This window comes from Oncorhynchus nerka, linkage group LG20 (assembly GCF_034236695.1).
Source record: "Oncorhynchus nerka isolate Pitt River linkage group LG20, Oner_Uvic_2.0, whole genome shotgun sequence".
Taxonomy (NCBI): domain Eukaryota; kingdom Metazoa; phylum Chordata; class Actinopteri; order Salmoniformes; family Salmonidae; genus Oncorhynchus; species Oncorhynchus nerka.
Genome location: NC_088415.1, coordinates 83,363,204 through 83,377,402, shown reverse-complemented (window position 1 = coordinate 83,377,402; position 14,199 = coordinate 83,363,204). Strand labels below are relative to the sequence as shown.

Below are 14,199 nucleotides of genomic sequence, written 5' to 3'. Positions count from 1 at the left end.
CCAGGAAAGCCACAAATACCTGCTTGGCATGTGGAGATCTCTGTCATTTTAAACCCTATAGCTATAATTCATAGTGTACATACATTGTATTCAACATTGCAACTTGCAAGTTGAATCATCAATAAAAAGCTGTTGTTTGGAAATTCATTACAGAGTAGTCTTCATACTCCAGCACGATAGGTGGCAGTTATCATACATTTTGAGACCCTAAAAGCAGCTTCTTCGTTGACTACTGTCACAGTAGGAAAATGCTGCCCCCTGCAGGTAAAAATAGAAAATTGTGTTCTGTAGCTTATTTGTAGTATGATGACCGCTTGCTAGCCTTATAGGTAGCAGCAGTCACGTAAACGAGACAGTCATTTAACAAAACATATGAACGTTTGTTAGGTATTAATAGTGAATTACCGGAGGACGAGAATGAGTCGACGAAATAATCACTCTTTTTCTGATTATGGACCGCCGAATACATACACTGCTCATGGAAGGTAGGCTAGCCACTAACTTCATAGCCACTGTAGCCAGCAAGCTAGCTAGTTGCTAAGTTACATGATTTAGCTGTTTACTAGTTAGTAGTTGAGAGTTGTTAGTTAGCTAATCAAATAATGTATTGTGGTTGATTATAAACATACAGATCGTTTGCTGTGTTTTTTTTGTTGATAAGAGAAAGCATGTCAGAAAAATAATTAATGCGATAAATTAACGTTAGCTACTCAGTTAGCAATTATGTGTTGTGTTGAGTGGATCAGTCCTAATCTCTTCTTTATTCGAGTACAGCGTCACACCAACCCAGGGAAGTGCAGGTAGGTCTGCTTCCCTTTGGCCTAATATTTGCAATACCTGTCTGATAGGGATAGAAAAACTATTTCTTACATTCTGTTTATGTTTTTCATTTCGATGAACAAAGCTTATTTTATTCCACACAGGAACAACCCACCACACAAGACGCTCGACCGTAAACCCAGGATCCTACAACTCTCAGCAAACAAGCAACTCAGAAAAGTAAGACATACAATTTTGCTTTTGATTTATCCATTCTAAATGTATCACGCAGAGGATTTCCCGCAAAATGTGATTTAGACTTGTTTGGAACATCGCTTAGCACGTTATGTGGCTATTTAAGACATGGCCTAGTCCTAGTGTAAGGTTTCCCCTAGCTTATATAGCCACAAAGTCAGATTCCACAGCCACAAAGTCAAAATGAGCTTTTTGGTCTAAATTTAAGGTTAGAGTTAGGCATAAGTTTAGCATTGTGGTTGGGTTAGGTTTAGGTTTAAAATCACATTTTAACAAGAGAAATTGTAGAACTGGGCAGGGTTTATGAATTTGTGGCTATAGAAGCTAGCGATGACCCAAGTGTAAGGCCTGTTTAAAAATGATACTATAGAAATGTGGACCTGGCTGAAATGCTCTTGTTTTTTTTTCTCCAGAGCCGAGCTCTATGACCCATATGATCCTAATCCTGGCTCATCATCAGACTCTGAAGTGGAGCCTTCCAAAGGCAGGGAAGACCATCACAGACACAGAGTTAGTGGAGGGAGCAGCCGCCTGAGTAGTGGATATCAAGGCTCTGCTTCAGTAGCTGGACATCGTGATGGCTTCAACTGGGATTTGTTATCCTCTCGGCCCAGTACCAGACATGAGCAGTCCAGCCATGATCACTCAGAACGGCCGTTGCCCACGACAGAAACCCCACTATTCCCCCCCAATGCATATTGGGAGCAGGGGGAAAATGGGAGAGAAATGTCCACAACCACAGTAGCTGGCAAAGAGGTAAGAGGTTCACAGCAGTCAGGTTACTATTTTGGTGGAAAAAGGTAGAAAGATGTTGCTGAGGCTTTCACTAGTGCAGCGTTGTAATGGTGATGTTTCTCTGTTGTCTGCAGAGAAGAAATCCACCAGGGTTTACCCAGTCCCACTGGGATACCAACCCCATTCATGGCCAATCAGAATCTAGTGGAAGAGGTAGGATTGTAACTGTGTTGTTTTGCTAATGGTCTGGCAGAGTTGTAAAGGGATAGAGAAAGTGTGTGATTTGTTAAGTCCTGTTCCAGTCTCCTGGGGGGGCGGGTTCTCTATTGTTACTCAAGCAAGGGGGAGGCCAATGACATCACGAAGACCAACTCATTGAATGTCCTACTTGAAGTATTCAGTGTGTCAAAAAAAATCCTCAAATCACCGTAGGATGTCTTTAAATGTCAATTTTTAGGAGGGGACCTAACCAAGTCACGCTCAGAGGTCACAAAGAAGAGAAGCAGAAGCCCAAATGAGGACATATCGAGGTAAAGAAATGATTGGAGGGACTTATCATGTTTTTTTGGAAGGACCTTACTAAAATGCACAATAATATTGACACCATTATATGTATATATATTTATATTCTGGTCTCTGACAGCCTTTTCTGATATTTAACATTTTTCTGGATTATGTGTATAATGTTTTAATACAATTTTTATTACTAGGTATTACTGCGCTGCTGGAGCTAGAAACACAAGCATTTCGCTGCACCTGCGATAACATCTGCAAACGCGACCAATAAACTTTGATATGAGTTGACACAAATCCCCTTCTATTGTCTTTTCAGTGATTTTTTCACCTGTGACATGTGTAACTTGGATCTCCATAAAGCGAGCACCCTTGAGGTGCATCTGAAGTGCAATAGTCACTGGGAGACCCTGGAGCACATCCAAAATCAAAACAACTACGACGACACGGCAATCGCCTTTTTGCATGTACGTCAAGCAAATGCATTCTCTCTCAGATGGAATTAAATGTAGGATTATCAATCTGTATGACAATTAAGGGAAATGTAATTCTCTTTACGTTTCAGGAGGCCATGTTAACCAAAGTCCGGCAAGGTGATAGACTGCAGATGAACAGACAAAGCCTTAGAGGTAGCTTAACGTGCAAAGCCTGGGGTCTCTCGCTAATGCTCCTGGCTAGTCACACATACTGTTCCCGACCAGATTCATTCCCGCGTCCATCCCTCCTACTATTCTCCCACTTGCCTGACCCCCCCCCCCCCCCTGTGTCCAACTGTAAAGGTGGCTAAATTTAAACTCACCAATGTTGAGGTATTGTTTCTTTCCTCAATAGAAACGGAACATATTGATTCTAAATGTACTTGTATGCTTTGGACAACGTATCACTACCTGGTGTCGTTAAGCCTACACTTGTGATTTGACCTCTGTATCTCACCCCTATCATTTTCAGCATTGCAGGACAAGGATTACATGACAAAGTTAGATATTTTCCACTGTGCTCCTTGCCAAGTCTACGTCTCCGTACATCCATCATCACTGCAGGATCACCTGAGCTCCAAAGACCACCTGAGGAACAAAATGGTGAGGCAGATCTCACACCTCATAATATGTGTTCCATTATTCACTGATTAGATATCTTACAAAAAACAATGGTCATTGTAGTGTTAGCTGAGATGCAACATGAAGTTGGACAAATTGGCCGATTGTGTTTGATTTAGAATTTTGTCTGTCAATTCAATTGTTTAAAGAAACAAACATCAAATCTGTTCTTTCACTGCAACAGACAAGTGGGTGTACTTATTATTTAATGTTTATGACTTCACTGTGTTTACCACTGAAGGAATTTAGAACCAAACAGTTGCGGGAAAGTGTGAACTTTGCGAAGGCCACCATGAAACGAATGAATACCGAGTATGCAAGCTTCTGTGAGGTAAATAATCTGAACAGGCATTTGCTATATATTACACTAATGCTATTTATCTATAGAATACCAAAAAGTTTCGTATTACTTTTTAAAGTGTGATAATTCTATAAATTGTAGACAAAAACTAATTTCATTTGAATGGAAATGACAAATAATTGGTTGTATTTCAGGGCAAGGATCCTTTTGAACAGTCATCATGAGGGCCATGAAGAATAGACCAACAGTTGATGTGAACTGCTAGCTACTGGCTGTGGCCAGCCAACAACCACCAATCAAAATCAACTAGACAAAGACCAAATGGACATAGTCTGTGCCCTTAGTGTTGATGTTCAGTCGTATGTATCTCTAAACTAATACAGGATCATCTTAACTAATACAGAATACCGGTTTTCCTTGAGTGTGGAGCATCCATTAGCTAGATATCACGTAGTTGAGAACTTGTAGTCATTTTGTGTTTGATGTAGACATTTTTCACGTAAGAACATCCATTTGTAATTTTGGACCTTTTTTTTTTCAGTTGGTAATTGATTTAATTTCAATAGATATTGAAGCACATTTTGCAATGTTTTTCCCACAATTATCTTTTTCCATTAGAACACCTGCTTTGATTCATTGAGATTTAAGGATAGAAATACTGTAATGTTTGGTTTCCTTGAAGAAATATGGTCTTTACAGGTTTTCCAACTTTGTAATTTCTTACAATCATTTAAAAATAATACCCAAACAATAAATGTTTTAAAGAAAAATAATGAATTGTTGATGTGTGACTGATATTCACAGGAATATAAAACAGCCTTTTATAAACCGTAACAGAGACAGTTGACCCATTTTCAAATATTGTCAAGGTTACCATTGTGATATTAATCTGGTACAACAGTTAATCTACAGTATATGCAAACCAGCCATTTGAGATACCAACTATCACTTAAGGTTAAAATTGTGCAGTCTTGAAAAGGAACTATTTTCTGTTTCTTTAGAATAACTGCCCTTTATCCTGTGAATATAGATTCCTTTTATTGAGTTGGAACTTTCATGAAGGAGTCTCAGTGGTCCAGATCAAGTAGCTGAGGGGTTCATCATATATTAAGGCATTAGTCTCCCACACATGTACACTCCTGCGGTATCCCACTGTAGAATGTATTCACCAGATGACGTGTCGTAAAATTACTGAACGAGTTTAGTTTCAGGTATGATATGAATTAGTTGGTGGATGAAAACAAATCGGTCCATCCTTCAAACTAATGGGGTGGCAGCGTAGCCTAGTGGTTAGAGCGTTGGACTAGTAACCGGAAGGTTGCGAGTTCAAACCCCCGAGCTGACAAGGTACAAATCTGTCGTTCTGCCCCTGAACAGGCAGTTAACCCACTGTTCCCAGGCTGTCATTGAAAATAAGAATGTGTTCTTAACTGACTTGCCTGGTTAAATAAAGGTAAAATTTAAAAAAATAAAATAAAAAATGGTGGGACACTGCTAAAGAAAACACCACAGGTCAATCCAGTTGACTAAACTGTTTTTATTTTTTAGAACATCACAAAAATGGTTTCAGCATCATATGTATGATATACATTTAAACATAAATTATTTAAAAAGACAAACAGCATTTTTTTTTTTAAACAGTTAAAAAACATTAAATATAGGCAACATTTATTCATGAAAGGCAGCAACAATAAGCGCTGTGACTGCATCATTGAGAAGAAAAACTGACTGATAAACCCTAATATGCAGATAACCGCAGTATGAAACCCCGCCACACCACCAAACTGGCATCCATGTTTTAAACCTTTTTGTTCTGTGATTAACTTGCAAGCCACACTTACCCATATTGATAGGAAATCTACCGAAAGATTAGTTGACTATCAATTTATTTTCTTACCCAGAACCCCCTCCCGACAAACACAAATCGTAGCAATATGATCATGATTTCAATACATGTTAAAAATACAGAATTGTATTTGTCCCATTTTTGTTTTCATGAGTAGCATAAATGTAAATATCAACATACAGAGAAAAGGTGCTCCAAACTTGACCAAATGGACAGAGAATTTTAGGAATCTGAGGTAAGAGTTGTCTCTATTGGAAATGGGTTCCACACTAATCACTGCATAAACACAAGAAAACAGTCAGCCCACATGGAATCATATTCGTAACATGGGACATTTAAAATGTAACAATATCCAAAATGTTTAATGTGTTTTAAGAGATTAGGTAGTCATACTCCTCTGAAATTGTGTGTTGTAATAGTGGCAAGCATTTTTCAATTATGACTGTATAAAACTGTGAAGGAACATCTAATGTACAAACACATACACGCACAGGACCAAAATAGTGATTTTTTTTTTAATTTTTAAACTAGGTCCCCTTGGCTTAGGAGGCAGTGTGAGTTGCCAGTGATGGGGTCTGTCTTTCAGTGGTGGTGAAGGAGGGGTCCTTGGGCAATGAGGTGACCTCCCTCATGCCTGCCCCTGTGTGGGGGACACTGGTATTCATAATGTGCCTTTGTAGATGCTTTATCCAGTCCTCCTGGACCGACAAGGGGCCCTGGAAAACTAGGTCACAGAATCTGCAAAGAGGATCCAAGCACAGTAAGACACCCAATCAGAAGTGGCCCTCAAAGACAATATAAGCTAAAACCTGTGTCTTAAATCTCTTTGAATGCAAATATTGTTGGTCAACTTAAAATTCATTTGAAAGCGTCACTACAAATACATTGATTAGATCTTTGCCACAACTTAAATCTTAGTGTTTATTATCAGAAAAATGTCAATGAATAATACAATAATTTACACCAACAGCATAGACAGTGTGGTATGTGGTCAGAGTACCTGCAGGTTAGTCTATACATCTCCTCGGGTGCGTGTGGAGTAGTAGGGGATGTCTTCTTCTTGGAACCAGGCCTCGATCTCTGCCTCCTTTGTTTACAGTCATACGCTGAAACATTAAGAACAGGGCAAGCCAGAACAATAGGCTCAGGTAAGTTTGGTATTGACTGGTGACCATGTGTATACTGAAGCAGTGGGTCTGTGTGAGGCAGTGACATTGAGGAAATCATTGTGTTCACTTTACAGTAGTGAGGCTGTAAGCAGTGTGAAGTATTGATATTACTTTGTGAACATGTGCCATTGATGATGGGAAGGCACTTACTTGTTCCCTCCAACAAGGCAGTCCTCTTTCGTTTTGCGTATGCCCGCAAGTGATTGGACAGACTAACACCGCTGTGGAAGGTTGCATTGCAATGGACACACACCTTCCTGTTGAATTCACCTTTCTCTGTGAAACAATATTTACAAAAATCAATCACACCTTTGACCACATCAGCCACGGTTTTGCATGCATACAGGCACACTCCATTTGGGATTCACCTTCATGCTAACATTTTGTCTTTGGTTAAAATCCCATCATAGCATACTTTAAATTGACCCTTGGTCTTACCTGATGTAGAGTTTGAGAGTGTTGAGTTTACTTGTGCTCCTCTACTGTGCTCTGTACTGGGGGGAACTGCCAGGGCGTTTCTTGCCGTTAGAGAGGAAGTCCTCAACTTTGAGTCCACCTGACACTTCCTCTTCTTCAGAATTCCTATCAAGGCACTCGAGAGTGAACCTTTCACCTCCAACTTAGTCTCTGCCTGTTTCTTATCCAATGTTTCCCCTGGTAGAGAATACATGGGCACCAGTGATTTGGCATTGTTGTAGAGGTTCTGGATGGGATTCCATTTAGGAGGTGTCAGATGATTAGATATGGCCTGCTTTGAGGGGATTCTGGAATGGGATGGGATCCGTTTTTTGCCCAGAATCTGCAGAGCTCTCTGGAACTCTCTCTTGTCACGCATCAGCTCCCGGAGCAACAACATTGGGGATTTGGACTTAGTGGCGATGGTTTTGCCGAGCCGTTTCAGATGGCCCCGAACATGGTTGGACAGCCCAGTCTTATTATCAAAAGAGTCCCCACATAATGGACAGGAGTGCCCTCGGACCGGAGAGTCCTCGAACCCCAACTTGGGCGCTGAAATAATAGCAACACAGCAGAAATAATTAGTCAAAGTATTCTTTGTATGCCAAAGAAATTAGTTCCCCATCCCCACTCAAAATTAAAAACAAATGTTTGAGAACTTAGTGTACCCAATCCCGCCGACTACGCCAAAATGTGTCATGGCGAGGCTAGTACTACAGTAATAACTTCAAGGTGTGGTATTTCACACGAGTGTGATACATTAACACATCATGAACACATTAGCAACCTACAAATTATTTCAAATGTTGAACAATGTAAACTTCTCCAATCAAACCAGGTGTGTCATTTTTTTTCTTACAATACTATATTTAGTTTCCTTCATTTACACCCCAACCGAGCACTACGTTCTACCACTTCTGGTCTTTTGGCCCTCTCACCCCTGCTCTCCACCCAAGCTCTTCTCTGTCCTGGCACACCAATGGTGGAACAGGCTTTTCCCTGAAGCTAGGACAGCAGAGTCCCTGCCCATCTTCTGAAAACTTCTGAAACCCTACCTCTTCAAAGTTAATAATCCCACAGCCCCCCCCCCCAAAAAAAAAAGCCTTTTGTGAAGTAAACACTTGCACAGTACTTTTTTCCCCCTTACTAGCTCTGACTTTGCTATAGCTAATTTGAGTGTCTGCTAAATTACTAATATGTAAATGTAGCTAATAAAAACCATATGCATCTCTATTTAGAGGAGGTTTCTGTGAAGCCATATGGTTGACCACTGGCTCATCTGTATAACAACATGAAGGTGACCAGCACTGTTGAACATTATATTGAAGGATCAGAATATAGCCATCCATGCAACAAAATATATAAGATAGAAAAAAAGGAAATTAGTACCTTTTTTCAGTCGTTGCATTGCTACCATCTTTCGACGGATGCGGGGCTTCCGATCTTGAGAAGCCACTTGCTCCCTTGATACCACATGGCGTGCATTGTAACTCAGTCCAACCCGATGAAGATGCCCTCTGACGTGATTGGATAATCCCACACCTGACTCAAACACTGCAGGACAGTAAGGGCAGGTCTTCCGCTCCCCACCACCTTCCGAATCAGGATCTAAAAAGGATTCACTTAGAGGTACTGAGTTAGGTGCAAGGGTCTCTCCAAAAATATGTGTTTCGATGCACTCTTCCTTGACAACAAGCTTCTGCTGAGACTGCCCGTCTTGACCTTTCTCAATCATGTCTCCAGAGGATTCAAGGACTCCCCTCATAGACATTCTTCTGCTAAAGGAATTAACAATGTACGCTTTATCTTGCTTGATTTCACTTTTATCAAGAAGTTTAGTGTTGGCATCTGTGGCATAGTCACTATACTGGAACACATCCTTATCATCACGGTCTTCATCTTCCATCATATTTAGCATCTTTGGACTTTGCAAATTTTGGGGTAAAATGAAGCAAGAGTCCTGGTCAACAGTATTGCGATAAGGGGTGGACATTTTTCTTTTGGAGGGGTACTTTTTCAGAATGGGCTTTTCACAGACAGAATTTAATGTATTATTCTCCAACTTAGATGCCAATAAATATTTGTGGCTATTAGAGGAAGAATTTGGATTTTCTGAAATTCCTGACAATGTTCTTCCAAAATCATGATCATTGGTGTCCCCGTTTCTGTCCTCGATAAAAGAAAAACCTGTGGTGACATCAATTTTTTCATTCCTCTGCTTGTCACTTTGTCGAGACAGCAGATGATTTATTGACTTGTCAAGTTTTGACTCTGTGGGTTGAGACTTGAATCCCCTTTGTGCTCTGTGAACCATTTTATCCTTTTTGAAAAGATCGGAAATGTCATTTGAATCACAAGGGGAATCTGTTCTTTTTCTGAAAGCCTGTTTTTTTACAGAGAATTTGGATGTCAGCTCTGAAGTAAAAGAATCTACTACTGGGGATTTCCTAATGGGGAGGTGCTTCTCAGAGGGTGGTTGTGCATACTCCTTTCTTTCTCTACACTGCAAAGCTTCATATTCTTCGTATGTCTGATTATGACGAATCGCAAGATGATTTTTGAATACGTTTTTGCTTGAGGTGCCATAAGAACAACAGTTACAGGAGTAAGAATGATGCGTTTCATCCTCTCCCTTTGACTTTAACACACTGGGTTTCTCCGGCGGCTCTTCCTGGTTTTTACAGAGACCGTGCTCTTTGTTCACGTGTCTCTCAAGTTCAAACACTGTCACAGCCATGTAGTTACACTTCTTACAGTCGTAGTACCGCTTGTCCTTCTCATGAGTCTTAGCATGTTGAATAAAAGTATTTGGACAATTTGTTCCAAAAGCACACTGGGGGCACTGTAGCCTTGCATCTGTGCCCTCATCCTTCAATTCATTCATGCCCTTGATCTCCTCCATGAGTCTCTCCCTTCTCTCCTGGTGTATGGTCATATGCCGAAGAAGGGCGTTGCGAAAGCGGAACGACTGTCCACACTCCCTGCATATAAAAGGCTTTGGCATGTTGATAGGACTGGGCGGATCTGTGTGAGTCCTCATGTGCCGGTGCAAATGGTTCTTCTCCTTGAAATTGATGTTGCATTTTGTGCAAGGAAAAAACAATGGCTCTTCCTCTGAACAAGGGTCTGTCTGCGGTTTCCCATTCAATGGCGTAAGCTTGTGAGCCACGCTTTGCTCATGTGGATTTCTCTCTGGCGCACTGAAAATCAGTTGCTTGATGGCATCTACAGTTCCATTGGGATACTGGGCTTTCTTCGCTGTCGGTGATTGAGGTTTGGAGCTTTTTCTTAATAATTGGACCTTGTTGATGGGAACAGGGTCTTCTTGATCCTCCTCATCAAATATGTCTTTTGTTGACTTGAGGCTCAAATCAGAGTAAAGTTCCTCTGAGGGATCAACCATGACCACCATGTCCATTTTGCGTTTCCTCCTCCTTTGGCTATTTGGGGGAGGATCTGCCTTTGGTGGCTCCTCCACAGGAGAATCATCATGGTTGTCCCATAGAAACTGCATGAATTCTCTCTGAGGGTCCCAGCTTAGGGGACCCTCATAATTATCCATTGAGTTTTCAGAAGATTCCACATCAAAACCCCATATCCCTGTAGTGTCAATGTCCTGCACATTCTTCAACTGAGTAATACTCTTTTCCTCCTCCTTTTCTGTTGACAAGCTGTTGAACTCATCTGATTCGAAGATCTGGTGTGAAGAAGGTCCATTCACAGACAACACATTTGTGTTTGAGAGAACATCAAGGACACTGCTATTTTCTCTCATTGGAGAAGTCTGAGGTCTGTCCAACATTTCCATAAACAAGGGCATCTGATTTCTCATTGGATCCTGAAGGAGATCTAAGGGGTCCATCATAGGATCTGCATCTTTTTCCTCTTCATCAATACCGGTCAGATCAGACATTTCAGTAGCTGAACCCTAGGAAAGAAAAGAAAACATCAGAAAGATGTTGCCTTTGCCCATCTATCATCTGAGCTGGCTACTCTTGCCAGTTATGGTACCACTCCTTTAAGAACTCTCTACTACCACCAGTGGTGTCTGCTAATAGTTCACAACAATAACCAAAAAAGCAGTCCAACATTACTTCTGAGAGCTACTGCAAAATGTGATCTCAACTGTATTTATGTAATGAGTAGAATTTGTGTAGTTAAAGATCACTTTGTCATTTGTTAACACTTACAACAGGGAAGAAATCTGATGTTATTTAGCCTAGTTGTAAAAAAAAAAAAAAAAAGTAATTTCTTTACACTAACACTTTTAGATGAAATTTTAAATATAAAAAAAATAATAAAACAAGGATCTTGATGGGTCCCTTGCTGTTTAATTCCATTTGCTTTGAACCAAACAGAACAAAACAAGGGGGGGATTTGTCCAATAGAAAACTGGTTTTGCTTTGTATGGTTCTTAAATGGTAAACTGTTTCCGTAATGATTTTACCCCAGGTGAGCACCCATCAGAATGTCTGTTTTCACATGTGTACAGAGAAAATATGGAGATGAAGCTACTATACTACTGAGATTCACCCCTCGGTCTCACTTCAATTTAGTATTTAAAATAACATACATAGGTAAAAACCCATGAGGATTTGAATCCCCACAACACTATATGAAAAAAAAAATAATAGAAAAGATGAGCATTTTCATCAACGTGACCAATGAGTGGGCTATGGGTATGGGTATAACAATTTAAAGACAACTGTCAAGCATGCCATAAATACATACATGTCTGATCAGAATATGCTTTACAATAAAATGTTAGTCGATCACCCCTTACTCAAGACCGATGGGTAACGTTATGACTATTGATGAGCAGTAGACAGACGGTCGTCACTAGCTGGCACAGCCACAAAGTCATAAACCCCGCCTATTTTTAAAATGTATCTTCTTAAAATCTTATTTTAAACCTAAAGTTAACCACACACTGCTAACCTTATGCCTAACCTGAAATTAAACTTGGGCCTAATCCTAACATTACATTTTGACCAAAAGCTAATTGTTGAATTTTTACGATATAGTCAATTTTGAGTTTGTGGCTGTGCCAGCTAGTGGAAACCGCAGTAGACAGTTCTGTATTCGATGGTAGCTACAAACTTTCTAGCTATGTGATGCAGCACTGCCCACCTATGCAAAAACAAATTGAAACGCAATCTTTGATTTCAAAAGCACAAACATAGCGAGCTAATTGTAGTCTTCCTCGAGCCCCCAAAAGCTCCAAAGGTGCTTTTACTTCTCGTTCAATCATCCTGTTGTTGGATGCTTTGCAATAGCCTACTACAGTGCATACTGTTCCATACCAAAACCCCCACCAAGACCACACAAAAAAAACGGATATGTTTCAACAATACCGAAAGATGACAATGTCGTAAGATAAGATGTTAAACGTTACCGAAGAACGATGCAAATGCAAACGATATGCACTTTAATCGTTGCATTGAATTATTGCTCACTTTCGTCTTCCAGCCATTCCACAGTCGCCATTTTCCTTGATGGTCTACGTAAGTTGAACCATTTTTGTGAGAGGGAACACAATAACAAAACAACTGCATTAATGCAAATGCACATTTTAATTGCTCAACATTTTTCCAGTTTAGGACAACTAACATATTATATAATTCACAGTGTAATTCATGATTTCAATATACGTCCGTGAGCTTTCCTTGACTTTGTGTCACCGTGATAAGCTTCCCCTACAAGAAAAAGTGGTTTGTCCCAGATAGACAGCATAAAAAATCTCGAGTTGTCTACCTAGTTATCGGCGGAAGATTGGGTGAATGATACTGATAGTCGGCTTTAAATTGAATTATATATAATAAATTGACATGTTAGATGGTAATTTCCATTCGATGTAGATATGTCTTTCTTTCTCTTTTCCTCTGTCTGGATCACCTTGGTGTTTGGGAACACCTTGGGGGTCATACAGTTAGTTACTCCTCAATATAATAGCACAAGATTACTAGCAATACCGACGAATCTATTTTCTCGTTTTATTTTTTAGATGTAGCAACCTCATAATGCGTACAAGCAGACTGTCATATTTGCCATTTAAGTAATTAAAACTACAGCCTGCGATTTGTACATCCATTTATGGACATGATATAAAGGCCTATAACAATGCCTTATGAGCTTAGTTCAACTGTTGAACACAACCAGAACCCAAAATAAAAGCTTGTTTTACTCCATTGTCTGTAAACAAATGCTGTATACCTCAAAACAGGATAATGTTGATCATGATGGATGGCCCTCGCAGCCTATGAATTTGAAAGTGGTTACAATTCTTCACCCCATTCCTCCGCTGTTTAACAAGACAAGTGGCGGGGCGTCGATTTAATTGTTTTTCCGAATCCCAGACTGTGGCTTTAATGTTACAGTCAGTTGTGTCTGAGTGTACTCTTTCTTACCTGTTCAACATTATGTCCCCCCACCCACCCATAATCTTATAGGATATTGAAATACCATACACATGTTAATGTACCGAATGTGTAGGCTATATCTGACAGCAGGTTGTTTTGAAACCTGTCCGTCGTTTTGGCGTCAAGAGGCAGCCGCAGCACATCAATCAAGCTGACAATCACCAGCTGGCTAGCTCAAAGCCTAGCTTAGTTTAGCTAGTTGTCAGATACATAACCGAACTGTCTAGCTAGCTATCGTACATTATTGAGCGGCTTGATTATAAATAAATCCTTACGATATATGAATTATAATGACTAGTTAGGCATCGTTTGAATCCTCTGAGCTGACCTAACTCCCGGACGGAGAGAAGATAAGAGCATTGGGAGTCAAGGCTCAAGACTAGTTAGCTAGCCCACATCGAAATTGGTAGGCTAAAATGTACTTTACTTAGCTAGCAACCGGAATTATATATTTCCACACCACTAGTCAGTTTGAAATGGAATACGAATTAACATATTCTCATCCGTATGGTCATAATAAACTGTTATTTTGTCAAATAAGTCGCTTACATGTAAGCGAGCGAACTAGCATGCCTAGTTCGCTACCGTTAGCTTGCTAGCTAGTGAACTGTTAGGTCCATTACAAGACTGCCATCTTGCGTTGATCTGA

The 14,199-nt window shown here is 40.2% G+C and overlaps 2 protein-coding genes across 3 annotated transcripts; one reads left to right on the top strand and one right to left on the bottom strand.

Moving 5' to 3' along the window:
* Positions 1-274: 274 nt before the first annotated feature.
* znf326 (zinc finger protein 326) lies at positions 275-4,433 on the top strand. Its single transcript, XM_029621298.2, has 11 exons — positions 275-485; positions 775-800; positions 924-999; positions 1,428-1,770; positions 1,884-1,962; positions 2,207-2,279; positions 2,582-2,729; positions 2,828-2,891; positions 3,211-3,341; positions 3,601-3,690; positions 3,855-4,433. Exons 1-11 carry the CDS (start codon positions 418-420, stop codon positions 3,882-3,884), a joined length of 1,128 nt encoding a protein of 375 aa, XP_029477158.1. The 5' UTR covers positions 275-417; the 3' UTR covers positions 3,885-4,433.
* Positions 4,434-5,177: 744 nt separating this feature from the next.
* Positions 5,178-12,634, bottom strand: LOC115103283 (zinc finger protein 644-like). Of its 2 annotated transcripts, none has more exons than XM_065005895.1 (6): positions 12,527-12,634; positions 8,521-11,059; positions 7,114-7,683; positions 6,826-6,951; positions 6,507-6,612; positions 5,178-6,244 (listed from the first exon to the last, which is right to left on the bottom strand). In XM_065005895.1, the coding sequence occupies exons 2-6, from the start codon at positions 11,042-11,044 to the stop codon at positions 6,049-6,051; spliced, it is 3,522 nt and encodes a 1,173-aa protein (XP_064861967.1). In that variant the 5' UTR covers positions 11,045-11,059; positions 12,527-12,634; the 3' UTR covers positions 5,178-6,048. The 2 variants fall into 2 exon arrangements, with proteins under 2 accessions (XP_064861967.1, XP_029479989.1); XM_029624129.2 differs by having other exon boundaries at positions 12,588-12,631.
* Between the last annotated feature and the right edge of the window lie 1,565 nt (positions 12,635-14,199).

Coding starts and splice junctions, on each gene's coding strand:
- znf326 (XM_029621298.2), top strand. CDS start 418: ATGAGTCGACGAAATAATCACTCTTTTTCTGATTATGGACCGCCGAAT. Junction 1,000..1,427: donor CAAACAAGCAACTCAGAAAA/GTAAGACATACA, acceptor TTTTTTCTCCAG/AGCCGAGCTCTATGACCCAT. Junction 2,892..3,210: donor GAACAGACAAAGCCTTAGAG/GTAGCTTAACGT, acceptor TATCATTTTCAG/CATTGCAGGACAAGGATTAC.
- LOC115103283 (XM_065005895.1), bottom strand. CDS start 11,044: ATGTCTGATCTGACCGGTATTGATGAAGAGGAAAAAGATGCAGATCCT. Junction 6,952..7,113: donor ACTCTCAAACTCTACATCAG/GTAAGACCAAGG, acceptor ATTGTTTCACAG/AGAAAGGTGAATTCAACAGG. Junction 6,613..6,825: donor TGCCTTGTTGGAGGGAACAA/GTAAGTGCCTTC, acceptor TTAATGTTTCAG/CGTATGACTGTAAACAAAGG.